Raw genomic sequence first — 17308 nt, 5'->3', positions numbered from 1 at the left:
GGACCGAAGGAAGTTTATTCACGCCAACAAGTGACATGAGGGAGTGGACCCTACACCTCCAGAAAGCACAGACCCCTCAACCCAGGGCCTTCCCTGAGATAGGTCTTCCACTTTTCCAAACTACACAGGGTGCACGGTTAACCAGGCCTCCCATGGACGCGCCGCTCAGGGCCTTGAGGGCTGCCACTCGCTTTCTAGCTACGTCCACCTGCCCCAGGGCACTGCTCTGTGCAGAAAGACTTCCACGCCAGTCAAGTGTCAAAACAAAAGCATCTGCAAAGACAACAGACCCCTCAGCATCTGGCACAAGCAGCGTGAAGCAGCCATTGGCTTTCAGGGCGGAGTGTCAAGGATTATTTGGTGGAAGGAAGTATTAGTATGCTCAGGAAAAAGTATGATTTCTGGAGTGTGGTGCATGCATGGTCTGGAGTGTGGTAAGTGAACCGGAGTCTCGCCCACAGAAGACTCAATTTAATAAAGCTCGGCCAACTTGGGCCAATATTCAACGTGAAAAGCAGCTTTCAAGCTGGGAGCTCTCTTAGCCAAATGTAGAGCAAAGCTTTCAGCTGACAATTCTTCTTTTAAATTTTTTTGGACACAGGCTGAAATACATCTGTGCTCATTAAACTTTCCCACATAGACTTTTCAAAGCACGCTTTAATTTATGCTAATGCCGTTCTGTTTCCAGGTATGCAGACAGACTCCATACGCTTTCCCAGGGCAGGTCTGAAGAGTGTGGGGAACAGCAGCAGCTGTCCTGTGGACTGGACAGGCCAGCCCATGGACGTGCGGCCCAAGGTCCCACACGTGGGGGCTGCTCTGTGGGAGAGACTCCAGCTGGACTGTTTGACCATGAAACGTTAGCCTGCACCCAATCACCCCAAGGGTTTTGCCCCCAAGAGACAGAAAGGAGGACGGGGAAAAACAGTACTGACACACACACACAGGGCTTCCAGATACCAGGCCAGTAATTACCGTGTGACAGAGCCTACAGGTGCTGCTGATTTGATTGGGCTGGAATTATTGGTAAATTACATCTCTTTATAAGCGCATATAAAAGGAGTTACTGAAAGTCGTAGGACAGCTTCCGGGGAGTCATGAACTCTTTCACTATCTCGTCTGTGACCTCCTTGCGCCTGGCCTGGTGCTCGGCGATCAAGGGCTGCAGAACCTCGATGAGTGTCTTCTTGAGCTCACCGGTGAGCATATCGCCGCTGGTGTAATCCTGACCGGGAGGAGAGAGACTACAGTGACAAGCGGCTCCTCCTGCCTGGGCACCTCACGCCTCTGGGTGCCAGCCCCGCCCGCAGCCCCCGTGCAGAGCCCGGCGCGGGGGTGGTGCCCAGAAGTCCAAGGACCTGCACCTTAAACGCTTTCTTAACATGCCAAGGACCCCGTCTGACGCACGGCCGTGACTCGCCGACACCCCCCCACCCCCCCTCAGAGCCCCACGGCCGCCCGCCCGCCCTGGCAGCTCCTCGTCAGCGTCCCCTGTGCTGTACAGTCTGTTCTGAACTTTTCGCCACAATCAGCTTTAAACACGTTTGTATGGAGACTTCTTTCTTGGTCAGAATTACTTCCATGGAAAAGATTCTGAGGACTGGAAAACCCGAGGCAAAGGCTACAGTTACTGTTGGGGCTCTTCCGACTTCTCACCAAACTGCTGCCGAGAGGCCGTGCCAAGACCCTCGCCTCACCTGGGTGAGCCTTGGAGCCCCAGCCGACACCGCGCAGTGCAAAGCCCTGCCGGCTCGGTGGGGAACTGTCTGAACCTGACTCTGTCCTGTTCGACTTTACTGGTCCGTGGTGTCCAGGAAGGGGAGGCCACGGTGGGTGACCACGACACTGCAATGTGTGCTTTCCTCTGCGGACTGTCACCAGGTTTCCTGGCGCATTGCTAAGGGCAGTGGACCTCCTCAGTTTTCACCTCGTCTCAGCTGAGGGCCTGCTCCCCAAGCCCAGCCCTGAGGGGCTCCGGCCACCCTAAGCCCAGCTGCCAGGCCCCCAACATCCCGTGTGAGAGCACCAGGGGCCGGCTGGACCCTGCAGCCTGCGGGCTCACCTTCCTGATCTGCTCGAGCTTGTCATCGTCCTCAAGGAAGAAGGTCAGGTACATGAAGGACACGTCCACGTCACAGTTGCCCCCAAACTGCCTGTGTTCCTCGACGGTATCTCTGCCCCCAGAAAACGCGTGCTTGTTGACCTGCGGTGGCGAGAGCACAGGACGCTGGTCAGGTCAGGCCACCCTGCGTGGGGAAAGTGGCCGGGGGCTGCCTTCTGGGCAGGTCCCAGGGCAGGGGGCCTGGGGCTCACAGTCGGGGTGGGGAGGAGCCCCACAAATCACTCCAGCCTGTCCGTCAAGCCCGGGACCCCAACGGGGCCAACTGAAGAGAGTGGGGAAGAGGAAGGTGGGTTAGCTCTCAACCCCCCCACCCCCACGAAACACAGCACAGAGCTGGAAAGCCAAAGCGCCGCCCGCGCTGAAACGTGGGGGAAGTGTCCTTAGGTGACGGATGGACACAAGCACCTTCGAGTAAGAGAGCCAACCCGGGAAGGGCGGCTGCCGCCTTCTCCACCATGGAAGGGGGAACAGGGGCCACAAGAATGGGGCTCGAAGTGGGGAGCAGAGCCAGGAGACGCGCGGAGGGAGACAGCGCCTGCAGCCAGCCCCACCTACAAATATGCAGTTTCCGGAGCTGAAAAAAGACTCAGAAACTAGCACAACGGTTTTTGGAGTCACTGAAGATAATCTTGGAGAAATCAGGGCCAAAAAGCGAGAGAAGAAAAGCCAGAAAGGACAAAGTCTCCTCAACTTTCTTCCCACCAGCACATGTGACCCACTATGTACAAATGTCACCCTATTTTTCTTTTCTGGGGGAAAGGGTGGGTAGAGCTGATGGTTCCTAGGTTGAGATGCTTACTCTTCCTCCCCAGGACCACAGGGCAGATTACTAACGGGATGCTCCGGGGCCCATGGACAAGCAGCAGGCGGACACCGGGGGAAGAGGCTGTCTGGCTGCGGGGAGCGGCACCTGCTCTGCGCCCCCCCTCCCCCCGCTGCGTGAGGGGGAAGTGCTGGGGGTGGGCGGATTAAAGACAAGTACGCGTTCATCTTCCCTCTCCTTCATTAAGAAAGAGCAAGTTGTAAAATAACATCAACGTCAGCAAACCGCACCAACCATGGAAACAACAAAACGAACAGGAAGAGAAAGCACTAGGACTGTGTTCTCCTGAGCTCCGGTGCCCCCGGGCAGGCGCTGGGGGTCTGATGGCGCAGTGGGGCAGCTCCTGCCCACACGGCCTCTTCTGTGCTCAGACTCGCAGGCCAAGCCGGGTCACTGATGGGCCCCAGGGAAGGCACTCCAGTGCCAGGAAGAAAGTCTTGAGAACAGAGCTTCCCAGGCTCCAAGGGCTGGTTTAAAGGCTATCTAAGGGCCTTGGGACAGTTCCCAATCCTCGTCTGAGAGCAAGATGAGGAAAGGTGTGTCTGCTGCACGTTTTCCAAGATGCATGGGTGCTGCTGCCACCTACGCACTCCTCCCTGGGCAGGCCCCTCATCCCATGATGGCATGCAGATGTGCCATGAATGGTGGACATCACCATGATCACATCACTTCATCCCCAACAACCCAATGACCTCCGTACTGCTTTCTCCACCTCACAGGTGAAAATGGGAAACAGTGTCAAGGACCTGCTGTATGTGGCAGTGAATGGCAGAGCCAGGCTGACCCTTCCTGGGACACCAGTCTTCTGACAGTGGCTTATGTTGGCCTGGTGTTGGGACTGACTGGTCCTCAGTGCGGCTGAGGCCGTGCTCAGGGGAAACCAACAGGAAAATGGGCTTGGGTTAGGGTGGAGAACAGCCTTGGTTGTGGGGACCAGAATGCAGGGGCCAGGATCCAAAATGACAGAAGCAAGTGAGATGTACCAGTGTGATGTGGCATAAAAGGAAACTATGCCTGGTGAGGGTGTCTCGGTTGAGGGGCATGGGAGCTTGATTCAGCTGCCACACTCTGAGAGCCAGTGCGTTCTGCCTACTACAATCCAGCAGGGCAGGTGAGCGGGCCTGTGGGAGGCCCCAAGCCCAGGGCTGGGTGGGGCCACTGACCCTTGGCCCTGGAGCCTGAGGCCAGCTCTGGGCAGGGGCACTACAGGGTTAACATTAAAGGGGTCTCGTGATCAGAAATCACAGGTGGGTGGCCAGGCTGGCAAAGTGCGTTACAGACACTCGTCCCAGAAGGGGAGGTTCCACACTCCAAGGCTGCCTGCAGGAGGGACTGATCTGGCGGGCTCTGGCAGGGCCTGTGGAACAGCCTGGGGAAGGCCTGCTTTGGCCTATCCTGCAAAGGAGCTCACCAACTCTTCATTTTGAACTAAATTCTTAAATCTGGGCTGCACTTTACCGTTCACACTTTTTACATGTGATCCCACGTAAGCCTTGTCTCAAGCCTGTGAAGTCAGTACAGCTCTCCCACTTCACAGATGTCTCAGCTGGACAGCAAGGTCACCCGCCAATGGCAGTGAAGTGGCAGGACACGGACAACCTGGGGTTCCCGACTCTAGGCCACGGGAGGGCCCGTGCAACGAGGGAGCTGGGTTCCGGTCCCAACCCCACCACTCCCCAGCTGTGTGGACGTAGGAAGCTGCCTGGCCTCTCTGAGTCTGGACTTCCTTGCCTACAAGATGAACATGGCCTCCCGGGTGGTTGGTAGGACTCAGTGAGATCACACAGGTGAGCACGTGGCACGGCTACTGCTATTCTCAGGAGCGCTGGAGCAGATCCCCGCCCCTGGCTGGAGTGGAGGTGGATTCTGGAATGGAAGGTGGGTGTGGGGACCGAGAACGACAGCCTGGCCTGAACTTGTCCTGCCCCACAGGGCGCTCACAACCCTCACGGCCTCTGTGGCTGTGTGCTTCCTGACCTCATGCTCACGGCCAGCCCAGCCCTCAGAGCCTTTGCTGGTCCCTAAGTGAATGAAAAATGCCTTGGACCCAAAAATGACTTCTTTAAAACGATGTACTAAATGCACTAAAACAACTAAAAAACCAAACAAAATGCCTTCTCTTCTGGAGAGAAGAGGACCCTCCCTCCCACTTCCGTATTCCATGCTTTTGAACTTTCAGCCAGTACTGAAAGGTCAAGAGAAAGCCCTGAATGTACCAGCTTCCAACAGAGGGTGGTAGAGTTGGCGGTGGCTATTTCCTGGAAGAGGGTTTGGACATTAAGGGTTTCCCCATTGTTAACCAGAACCCGCTAGGGAGTTCGGAAGGGCTGGGGGCCAGCAGTGACTCAGAGGGTTGCATTACACGCCTCAGATACGGATCTGGTCACTCCTGCTGTAAACTTCCCACCTGCAAACACACACTGGATTCCAAATAAAATGTCAACAGCTTCGTGGGACAGTGAGGGGTTGCACCTATACTGGCAGTTCAGCCCAGAGAAAGAGAAGCAGGGCCCTGGGAAAGAAAAAAGCTCAAACAGATTCCTAATTCTCATTTCTTTGAGGACTTGAAAAATATTTGCTGATGCCCGTTGCATGCTGGGACGGACATGACTGTCCTGTTGAAGGGCCCCCACCCGTTCCCAGTCTCCATGAGAACGTGCGGCCCCTAAGCCCCACCTTGGCCAAGATGGTCATCCTCTCTGGCTGTCATCCCTCTAAAGGTACTCACCACTATCTCCCCGTGAGAAATAAAGCCAGAAAACATAAAGCACCTGGTCCATCTGCTGGACTACGGCTGCTGCTTGGAAATGTACTACAATATGTTCTATCATTTACTTTAAAGAAAACCGCATGGGGCGCCTGGGTGGCTCAGTCAGTTGAGCGTCTGCCTTCAGCTCAGGTCATGATCTCAGGGTCCTGGGATTGAGCCCCGAGCGTCAGGCTCCTGCTCAGCAGGGAGTCTGCTTCTCCCTCTCCCCCGCCCCTTCTTCCACTCATGCTCTCTCTCTCGCTCTCACTCTCTTTCAAATAAACAGACAAAATCTTAAAAAAGAAAAAAAAGAAAACTGCCATGACTTTGCTTCCAGAGCAGAGCACTGGTGAGAAAAGCAGAGAAGAAAAAAAGAGAAGAAATATTCAAAGTTTTGCCTAAATAAAAGGGCACAGACAAATCAAGTTCATTTGGTGTCGGGAACAGGGACAGGCCGCCTTGAGGTCGCAGGCAGCAACAGTTCCTGACCCTGGAACCCAGCGTTGTGGCGGAGGATGCCAGAAGGACAGTCCTGCCATGCGTGTGCGTGCCTGCGAGTGTCAGTGTGCGTGTGTGTGTCTCAGGCGCGTCTGCTCTGTGTGCACAGGCTGCCCCTCCGCCCCGGACGGTGCTCACCTTGGTCTTGATCTGCTTGGCGGTGTCCGTGAGGAAGATGGAGGAGTTGGGGTCGCTGGCGCTCATCTTGGTCTGGGCCCCCTGCAGGGCGGGGAAGAAAGTGGAGTGCAGCAGGGCTGGCTTAGGGTAGCCAATCCTGGGGGCGACATCTCTCGTCATCCTGAAGTAAGGATCCTGTGGGGCGAGAGGGGCCTCTGAGGAAGCTGGCAGAAATGGGCTGGCTGTCAGCCGGTGAACAACACCTCCGCGGCCTCCATGGGATGCTCCCAGCGCCCAAGTAGCTTACAGGATTGCCCCGGCCCAACACCTCTTAAAACCTCCTTTCCCATCAGAGTGCAGTGCCCCAGACCGATAAACGCCTCGCTCTGCCTCCTGACCTGGTCGATGGCACAGGGGATGAGGCACTGGATGTCTGCCCTGTCTCGGAAGATCTGAGGGAATGAGTTGCTGAAGGAGGGGGCAGCCTGGATGGCAGGAAAGCTGATCTTCCCTGAAAGTGTAAACAATATATTTTTACACATGACATCGACTGCTGTTCTGGTTAATTCAGCCAGCAAAAGGGATGAACATGAACAAGCATTCTCCCCTTTAGAGACGTGATCACCACTCAAAAGAATCTGAAACCACAGAAGAGTAGGGAGGAGAGACAAATCTACAGTCTCAGTGTGTGTCTCTTTTCGTGTTTTCTCAATTTCCCGCCGCATTTCTTTGGTGACTGCACACTACCCAGTTTTTCTCCTTACCTTTTCCCTCACTTGGGTGGTTGTTAAGTATGTTGTCCCGTAAGCATGTTGGGGAGTGTTTAGCCAGTCTCTACCCATGGGCACATGGACTGTCCCTCACCTTTAATCATTACAGGTTATGACACCCTGGTACCTAAAACTGCTTTCAATACTTTGGATGTTGCTGTTAACACTGCTACTGCTATTTGCTTAGGCCCACACAAGGGGTCCAAGGGCCCTGACCTTGTGTGACCTCCGACAAGCGCTCTGGGCCAGCCCCTGCCAGCCGTGCCGTGTGGGGTCACTCGCGCTGCCGCCACCACCAGCGCCGGGTACGTGTACACACACACCCACACCCACACCCACACACACGGCAGGGGTGGCCATTCCCTGCCTGCGGGCGCTGGGCTGTGCTCGGGGCCTTCCCCGGGCTCATCTACTGCTCACAACTCGACCTAACAGTGCCACATAGCCCCCATCTCACCAACTTGCACTGGCAGGCTCAAACCGTCGGCAGAGCCCGCCGAAGCTAATACCCAGCAAGCAGCTGCCGGGCCAGGATTCAAACCTGGGTGCTTGGCAGCAGCATGCACAGCTAGTCGGAGGTCTACTGTCTCTTACTCGCCCAGTGCCGCCTTCCCTGGGACATCTTCCCATGAGATGCTGGCATTCCGAGGATAAATACCCTTTCAAAAGCACAGGGTTTATGCCCCAAATGTCAGGGATGCATCTGACCAAAACATCAAAGAAAAGGGTCTTGCTCGTGTGAAAAGCCTCCCAGTGAGGCCTCTCCATGGCATTTCTGCACTTGTCCCTGAAGGTCCCCTCACCGCCAGGGCCCCCTCCCAGCAGGACAAACTCCCCACGCGGCACCTGCAGGCACACCCTGGGATGCTGGCCCGGGCTCGCGGCTGCTCGGCCTGGAGCCGTGCCCCAGAAGCGAAGTAGGGGAGGGGATCAGGAGACCCACAAGTCTCAGGGATCAATTCTTAGCTTCAGGAGCTAAGGGTCTAGAAGGAGAAGGCCGACGCATCTGACGGGCACGGAAGTGTGTGGAAAGGGACACAAGTGCGCGTGCAGGGGGCTGAGCCACGGAAGGACAGTGAGGGTGGGCAGGGTGGGCTCCACAGGGCCTCCGGGCAAGCCCGTTCCTCCTACAGGGGAAGCGGAGGCTCCTGGCCTCTGACCAGAGGTGCCCACACGGGCAGGGCACTCAGTCATCCCCACCCTTCTCCTTCTTTCTTCTCGGCCTCTCAGTGGGTGACTGAGAGGTGACAGACGGTCTCCTGAAGTGCAGCCCCGAGGCCCAGAAGCGGGGCCACAGGCATCGCACCAGCTCCTCTGGCTCCTGGGGAGACCTGCCCGTGGGCTCGCGGTGGGGAGACGAGGGGCCGGTGCTGCCACCAGAGGCCGCAGCGAGCTCCTTACCGATGGAGTCACTGTCGGTGAAACCGAAAATGCCTTTCACTTGGTTGAAGGTAACGTGCTTCTGAATCTTCACCACGTTCTTGTAGAAGCCTGGGCTCATCCTGCAAAGACAATCAGAATCAAACCCCAGGTTCAGAGGGTGGCCCCCCGCTGGGGCCGAAGCCGCAGCTGGTGAAGCCTGAGCATGCAGGTGCGGGCTGAGGACACACACTGGGCAGCACAGTGCCCACAGGCGTCCGGAGGCAGAGAGAGCTAAGGCAGGCTGAGCGGAGCCGCCAGAGAAGTGTGGGAAGCTGTGTGAGACCGGTGCCAGAGCACGGGCAGATGAGGCAAGAACACAACACATTCAGAGTCAGGGGGTGACACGGAGCCCTGAAACTCTGCCCGGGTCAGCGGTCAAGTGTGCTGCACAGCTTCCAGCCTGGAAGCCCCGAGGGAGCTTTCCTGTGAGACAGACTCTGTTCTGTGTTGTGAGAGACCGTCTGCAGAGAAACCAACGCGTCCAGCCACCACGGCCCCGTCCCGTCGGCAGCCATGCTATCTGGGCAGGATGACCCCAACGCCCAGCAATAGGACTGGGCCACAGTGGCTGGTTCAAGCAACCGATGCTCTCTCCTGGATGGTGAGGCATGTGGATATGAGGCCTGGAGCTGTGGCAGTCATTCTGCTACCAGAGGGACCGAGGCCGAGATGAAGCAATTACAGGGAGGGGGCAGAACCCAGAGGGACTTCTTACATGGCATCTCTAATATGCTCAGCAACTCTACTCTCCACCATACCAGGTAGCAGGCCCCACAAAGACAGAAAGGGAAAAAACGGGAGAGCTAATGTTTCCTATGTGTTCGTGTCATGTAGCAGGAGCCGTGCTAAGTGCTGGACATGGGTTAACACCGCTCAACTCCCCTTTAAAGTAGTAGCCTCACCTCCCCTGTCCTGGTAAAGACCGAGGCTCTGAGAGGTTAAGGGTCATGTCACAGATCCCAGTGATTACACGAGCTGGGATCCAAACCCGGGCTTGTCTGGCCACAATGCCTATGCTTTTCTGGCCACAATGCCTATGCTTTTCTCACCACATCTCGCAGCTTTTGAGAGTTTAAGACTTCTGTCCCTGGATGCAGAACTCCTGAATGTCTCTGGGCAGACGGCGGGGGCTGAGGGTGGGGTGTGAGAAATGCAGGGGCACTGGCTGCCTAGGTAGGGGGCAGCCACGAGGCAGGGAGGACCGCAAAGGCCCCGCACCAGGGTTTGTGCCGAGTTGAGCAGAGTCCCACTCAGGAGCAGGAGAGGGATGGGGGAGAGAGCGACTTTCACTTAGCAGTCTGCTGAGTTTTGGCCCCAGGGCACTGGTCAGGGGTGGGGGTGGGGAGTGTGTTACAGAGAGAGGACATACCAGGAACCTGGCAACATGTGAAGTGCTCCCAACACGGGTGCTCCCTGGAATGCTCAAGGAATACCTACTGCATGAATGAACGGGCTGAGCAAGCAGGCAGAGAGCAGGTAACCCAGGTGCCCATCACAGAGTAAACGGTGGTCCGGATGTGAACCCAGGCAGAACATGCTGACAGACCCCTTTGCTAGACTGCCTCTCACTAGTACGAAACCCCCGACTTACAGGATAACAGAGGCTCAGAGAATGTAAGGACTTGCCCAAAGGAACCACACCAACCAGGAGCAGAGCTGGGTCTGGAACACCAGCTCTCAGATTCCCAGTGCAGTGTCTTTCCATCCCTCACGGATCCTGGCAGGAAGGCCTCTCTGGGCCCACACGCAGGGCCAGAAATGCACGTGGGGACAGGGTGTCTGCAGCCAGCTTGCCTGCATTGGGCTTCTTTCCCCGCAGGGCCCTCGCCGCTTCGCTCCCACCCAAAGACAGGGTGGAGGCTGGCTTGGTTGTAGTTTCAGCTCCTGAAGACCAGGAAGGGGCTTTGTTAAATCAAAGCTCTGGATTTTGAGTTCAATTTTAAGGGGGAAAAAAAAAAGCTCAACTTGTTAAAAGACAACAAAACTCTTAAAGGGAATATGACATTTGAAAACAGGGTTTAACTTTTAAAACTTCTCTCCTGACTTTAGGTTCAACCTAAGAGGTCTTTCTGAGAAGCAGCAGCACAGACCCTTTGAGTTATACGTTGTGTGGGTTTTTAGCTCTACCTCGAGTTCACGAAGAAAAAGGAAGTTCCTCTGAGCCAGGTGGAGGACGCCCAAGTGCGGTCAGCAGAGACAGGCTGGCCAAGTCGCCTCGGGCCCCACGTTCTCTCCGAATGCGCCAAGAGAGGGGTGGGGCATGCGGTGGCCCCCTCACGTGCACTGTTCAAAAGTTCACCCCCCTTCACGTGCCTACCACATGTTCGTCCTTGAGGACACAGGAGGTGTTTGCTTCTGCCCCACCAGCACCTCGGTCCAGCGAGGCAGGGACTCCGCTTGGGTCACTGCTGGGTTCTCAGGGCCTAGGAGGGCATCAGCCACGGAGAGCACTCTGTGACTATTTGTTTTACTGACCCAGCAGAACAGGGCCACCCCTCACCCCGTACCAGATGCGGCCGAGGTGGAGCCTGGGGTGCTGGGAGGCACATCTGAATCGGACTACGGGAGGGACAGCTCCCAGGAAGAGGTGATGCTTGCCCGTGCGTTTGGAGATGGCGTCAGACTCCTCTGCGCTGGGACAGGGAGGTCAGGGGAGGGGCGGGAACTCTGGGGGCTGTGGAACTGCAGAGTGTTCCACCTCGCTGGAGGTGGCAGTGACTGACGCTGGAGAGCAACACGGGCCAAATCACTGAGGGGCCTGTGAGCTAAATGGAAAGTGAGCACTTCATCCTGATGATGACAGAGTGGAAGAGGCACGGGCTGGGGAGTGACAAGAGAGCTTTACGGAGAGTGCTGGCTGGTGGGGGACCGAGCCCGTGAGGGGCTGCCACGGGAGGCAAGAGGCAGCACCTGAGGGACGCAGTGACTGGGCAGCTGCCACCCCGGCCTGGCCCTAAGAAGAGCAGCAGGACGCAGGGTGTGGCTAAGCGCTCAAGCAGGTGAATCAGGTCCTTTTAAGGAATGAGGGGAAGAGGTATAAAATAAAGCACTGTGAAAATTATAATAATGGTGACACCTAAAGTCTCATGTAACCCTATTTCGTGGACCAGGCTTGCTGAGACTCATGACCATTAAACAGAGGTGCCAGGGCTCGAACCCAGGTCTGTTTCCTTCCTTCGAAGCTGTTTCCTCAAGGACACTACAATGCCTCTATAACCACAGAGAAGTGATTTTAAAAATCTCATAGGTAAAATTAGAAAGTTATGAATTCATTTACTAGTTGGGAGAAAGGCCAGACTTCTTATCAAGGCAACTATTTCTGTGGATATAAAGTCACCACTCAGATGCAGTCCTCTAAGGGGACATTCTGGGGAAATGGTAATAAGCAAGCATCTCTGCACTCAGTGTGAACACAGTCCATCCTGTGCTTCTACCACACCCTGTCCTGGGCTAGTATAACGAGCCCTCAGGGACAGGGGCCACACCCCTTCCATTCCTTGGGGACTGCCAGTGCCTTGGGGGGAGCACTGCATCTCAGGTGCTCAGGAAGTGCTTGCTGAGTATTTCTTACTGGGACACTTGACAGAGTCTTATTTTTCTAACCCAGTTCTTGGTAGTCATTTGGGATGAAGAAGACCTCAGAAGTTTCAATTCAGGGGCACCTGGGTGGCTCAGTTGGTTAAGTGTCTGCCTTCGGCTCTGGTCATGATCTCAGGGTCCTGGGATCGAGTCCCGCATCGGGCTCCCTGCTCAGTGGGAAGCCTGCTTCTCCCTGTGCCTGCCATTCCCCCCCTGCTTATGCTCACTCTCTATTTCTCTCTCTGACAAATAAATAAAATCTGGAAAAAAGAGTTTCAATACAAGGATTTCCCAGATGCAGTTTTTCTGAAAGAACTGGACCATGAGGGGACCGTGTACGAGTCTTTTCTCTTCGAGGAAAAAGGTACACCAAGAAAGAGAAAGACCCTAATCTGGCAAACTGTCCTTGGAGAGAAACTACAATTCTGTCTCAAGCTGGGGATGGAAGCCTCAGCTGGTGAGCGAGACCAAGAAACCATATCCTGACGTTTCATAAAAGAAGGAAAACATTCCCCAGATCTTAAGGCCACTTTAGATGTGTCCAACTTGGCCATGACCGAGAGGAGCTGCTGTCTCCATCTGCTTCTCTAGAAGGCAGCGGGCACCCTCTCCTTACCCCATGTAGTCGAGGTCAGAGAAGATGAAAGTCTTGTTGATGTCAAAGCCGCAGGCAATGATGTCCTTGGCGTTTTCCACGGCATAGCCATAGGCCTGGTCCAGGGTCAGGTCTTTCCACAGGTACTTCTCATCATCCGTCATCTGGATGACCAACGGCACGTTGAATACATCCTGCAGCCACCTAGGAGACGCATGGGAAGAAGGCTGCCATCCCACCCCCGTTCTGCATCCGAACACACTGTTCCTACTGAGAGTGTATGTCAAACCTTTCTTGTCTACACAGTTACACAGCCTTATGCTGTGGAGCTGCTATTTTGCAGGCTGGTGATCGTTTTAGAGGACGTGTAAACGAAGGCTCAGGGAGGGACTGCTACGGTCACGGGGAGAGGGACCGGAGGAAACGGGCTGGCTGACTCCAAAGCTGGGCTCGCTCCATCACGCCACACTTTCTAACGTGACACTGGGAACAGACTGAACAGAAGCCACAACGGCACCAGTCCCCTCACACGTTGTTTAATAAACACAAACGAGGACTGTCCTGTCATTCTGACATGGTTTATAAGCAACATTCCTGATTCGCTAATAAAAGGGAGAAAAGGCATACGATTCAGTACTTACTTTGTGAAAATAAATGGGATGAGGTGACCTACATGCATTGCTTCGGAAGAGGGGCCCCTGCCTGTATATAGATAAAATGGCTTCTTATTTTCATAGGCATCAAGAATTTGGTTCATATCTCTAAAGGAGAAAGGAGAAAAGGAAATAGTGTGATTTTCTGAGACAAACACTAAGGCGCTACTGCTCACCTGGAGAAGACAGAAAACACAACACAATGATTAGAGTTTGTTACCCTTCGTGCCCATGAGAAAAACGACAGGAAACTTCTACTGACATGATTTCTTTCTCCTGTAATTGTTTTAAAAGTATAAGACACGCAGGTCTGGAATAAAAGAGGGATACAGCTGGGCAGCCAATGGAACCCCTTAGGAAACTTCAAATACCAACGTCCACACACCACCTGCTTTACACCTTTCCTGGGAATGACACCAAGCCAACACTACACAACCCTTGGTCAGAACCCCCAGCCCCGAGACTCTGGAGACTCAGATTGGGGAGACTGCAGGGTTCCACACAGTCCTGACTCAGGGACGGGAGTGAGGAAGACCTCCTGGGAGTGTGGAGGGGAAGTCCCTAGTTGAAAATCTCATTTGGGCTTCCTCAGCCAGGCTGGGACCAAGTGTCTTCAGCTGGGAGTCACTCCGACTCATCCGCCTTCCCCAAGGACTGGGGTCCACGGACGATGCACATGAAGGGTTCTCCTTCCTGGCTGTGTATCAGAATTGCCTGGTCATATTACATCTACCTGGGTCCCACCTTCACAGATTCTGATTCAGTGGGTCTGGGGTGATGTCTGGGAATCTGTATTTTTAAAAAGCTCCCTCAGTGATCGCAATGTTCGCCAGGGTGTGAAACCACTACTCTAGGGTGTAAATGTTCTTTGTTTCTCCACAAAGTGTCCCAAAGTAAAAGAGGCCCTTTTCCAGGGGTCTGGGTAGGAGACCCCACACGAGTATTCTAAAAAGGGACTCCTCCTCATACCCCACACCAAGGGCTAAAAGTGCTCCCCTCTGGGCTCATGGGATTATGGGAATTGTTTCTTTGCGTTGTTTTTTTTTTTTTTTTTTTTTTACCTCCAGGGATCAATCATACACTGCTTTTGAAATAAGGAAAGAATAAAAAAAAAACTTAATTTTGGAAGAAAAAAGCCCTTCTTTGGTTCTCAGAATTAACCAAATCAAACTTTTACGGGTTTATAGGAAAGAAAAAAATGCAGCTGTCCCACGAGCTGTTCTTCAAGTCTCTGAGAGCCCCACCATGCGCTGCCCTGGGGGCAAGGTGCTCTCAAGCAGTGCAGGGAATGGACTGAGGCTCGCTCTCTGAGCTCAGCTTTGTGAGGATGGTTTCCAGCAGGTGAGGGAGCCTACTCAAAGCCCATCTAATTCCCTACTCTACAGATGATAAAATTAGACAGGGGGGCATTCTCAAATCTGAGAATGGCCAAAAGCTGCAAGTCCTATGATGCCCTAAGCCAAGAGCCTACAGGGTTACTATACTGAAGTAAATAAAGTAAGGCACATGGGCAACAAGAACTGCAAAGTGCTAAGATAAAAAAACATTTTTTTTTTTTTAAAGATTTTATGTATTTGAGAAAGAGAGAGTGAGACAGATGGAGCAGGGGTAGGGGCAGAGGGAGAGGGATAAGCAAATTCCCCGCAGAGCAGGGAGCCCGATGCGGGGCTGGATCCCAGGACCCTGAGATCATGACCTGAGCCGAAGGCAGATGCTTAACTGAGTCATCCAGGCGCCCCAAGATAAAAAGTTTTGATTTAAGATCAACAAAATTGGTAAACTTGAGCTAAAGTGACCAAGAGGGAAAAAAACAGTGAAGACTCTACCAAAGTCAAGAATGAAAAAAGGAACATTACTACTGATTTTACAGGGATAAAAAGGATTACAAAGGAATACTACGAACAAGTATATGCCCGCGTATTAGATAACCTTGATGAAAAAGACCAATTCCTGGAGAGAAACAACTAGCAAACCCACTCCAAAAGAAATAGAAAATCTGAATGGATCTATAACAAGCAAAGAAATTGAAGGAGTATTCAAAAAATGACCCACAAAGAAAAGCCTGGAACCAGATGGCTTCATGACAAATTCTATCAATTATTAGAAAACAATTAACAGGGGTGCCTGGGTGGCACAGGAGGTTAAGCATCTGACTTGATTCCGGCTCAGGTCATGACCTTGGGATCCTGGGGTTGGGTCCCTCGTCAGGCTCAGCGGGGAATCTGCTTGTCCCGCTCTCTCTGCTCCTCCCCCCGGCTCGTGCTCTCTCCATCTCCAAAAGTAACGGATAATCTTAAAAAAAAATTTTTTTAACAACCCTTCACAAACCCTTCCAAAAAAATTGAAGAGGGAATATTGCAAACTCATTCCGAGGCCAGGATTATCCTGACACCCCAAGCAAAGACATCAACAGAAAACTAGAGACCCTTATGAATACAGACACAAACATCCTCAGCCAACTCACAGACCAAATCCAGCAACATATAAAAAGGATGATACACCATGATCAAGTGGGATTTGTCCCAGGCATGCAAAGTTGGTTCAACGTACAAAAATGCATCAATGCGACATACGGTATTAAATTAATAGAAGACAAAAACCACATGATTCTCTCAACAGATGAAGAAAAGGATTATGACAAAATCCAACACCTTTCATGATAAAAATACTCAATGAACTAAGAAGGAAAGGAAACTTCCTTAGCATAATGAAGGGCATTTATGGAAAACCCATAGCTAATGGTGGAAAAGTGACTTTCCCCTAGATCAGGAATAAGACAAGGATGCCCACTCTTACCACTCCTATTCAATGCTGTACTAGAAGTTCCAGCCAGAGCAATTAGGCAAGAAAAAAGAAATCCAAATTGGAAAGGAAGGAGTTAAAGTTATCTTCATTCTTAGGTGACATGATTCTACATACAGAAAATTCTATAGAATCTTCAAAAAAAGAAAAAAACCTACTAGGGCTAATAAATGAAGTAAAGCTGCAGGATATAAGATCAACAGACAAAAGTCAGTTGTATTTCTATAGAGTAGTGAGATAATTGTGATTTATAATAAGAAATATATATTTGGTCTTTGTCACAGAGCTCCTAAAATCCATGGAATTTCCTAAGTGATAAGAGGTATAAATGTGACATTCATATATAACAAAGCCCCTTTCAACCACACATGAGTTTATGTTAATAAGGTGACTTTTAGAAAGTCCCTAAGTAACCTAAGGATGGAGACTTGGTGCCAGGGGAACCAACCCTAATTAGAGGTTGGTACTTATCAGCCCCAATCCCTTCAAAAGGAGATTGAGCTTAATCACTAATGATCATGCCTATGTAATGAAGCCCCCATAAAACACCAAAAGGATGTGGTCTGGAGAGCTTCTGGTTGGTGAACATATAAAGAATGATTATAACTTAATAATGAAAAGACAAACAACTTTTTTTTTTTTTTAAGATTTTATTTATTTATTTGACAGAGAAAGACAGCGAGAGAGGGAACACAAGCAGGGGGAGTGGGAGAGGGAGAAGCAGGCTTCCCGCTGAGCAGGGAGCCTGATGCAGGGCTCGATCCCAGAACCCTGGGATCATGACCTGAGCCAAAGGCAGACGCTTAACGACTGAGCCACCCAGGTGCCCCAAAAGGCAAACAACTTAATTAAAAAGCAGGCAAAAGATCAGAATAGATATTTTCCACCAAAGAATATATAAAAATAGGCAGGAGGGCCCTGCCCTTGAGTGGCTCAGTCAGTTAAGTGTCTGACTCTTGGTTTCAGCTCAGGTCATGACCTGAGGGTCCTGGGATGGAGCCCTGCATTGGGCTCCACGCTCAGCAGGGAGTTTGCTTGAGATTCTCTCTCCCCCTCTCTCTTTCCCTCTGCCTCTCCACCTGTTTGCTCTCCCTCTCTCTCTCTCTCAAATAATAAATAAATCTATAAAAAAAAAAAAAAAAACAGGCGCAGGGTGCCCAGGTGGCCTAGTTGGCTGA

At 52.6% G+C, this 17308-nt stretch overlaps 1 protein-coding gene across 3 annotated transcripts in view; it reads right to left on the bottom strand.

Moving 5' to 3' along the window:
* WARS1 (tryptophanyl-tRNA synthetase 1) overlaps positions 1-17308 on the bottom strand; it is a 31367-nt gene continuing 14059 nt past the window's right edge. For all 3 annotated transcript variants that reach the window (XM_028099553.2, XM_028099560.2, XM_028099545.2), the window contains 7 exons: positions 13317-13436; positions 12697-12879; positions 8481-8581; positions 6708-6820; positions 6331-6504; positions 2063-2203; positions 1-1225 (listed from right to left, as the gene is read on the bottom strand). In XM_028099553.2, the coding sequence (XP_027955354.1) occupies positions 1064-1225; positions 2063-2203; positions 6331-6504; positions 6708-6820; positions 8481-8581; positions 12697-12879; positions 13317-13436 (994 nt within the window). In that variant the 3' untranslated portion in view covers positions 1-1063. The remainder of the gene's footprint in view (positions 1226-2062; positions 2204-6330; positions 6505-6707; positions 6821-8480; positions 8582-12696; positions 12880-13316; positions 13437-17308) is intronic.

Source organism: Eumetopias jubatus, unplaced genomic scaffold, assembly GCF_037043125.1.
Source record: "Eumetopias jubatus isolate StellerSeaLion01/CBP00866 unplaced genomic scaffold, mEumJub1_p1.0 scaffold_7, whole genome shotgun sequence".
Lineage (NCBI taxonomy): Eukaryota > Metazoa > Chordata > Mammalia > Carnivora > Otariidae > Eumetopias > Eumetopias jubatus.
This window is presented reverse-complemented; position numbering and strand designations above follow the sequence as displayed.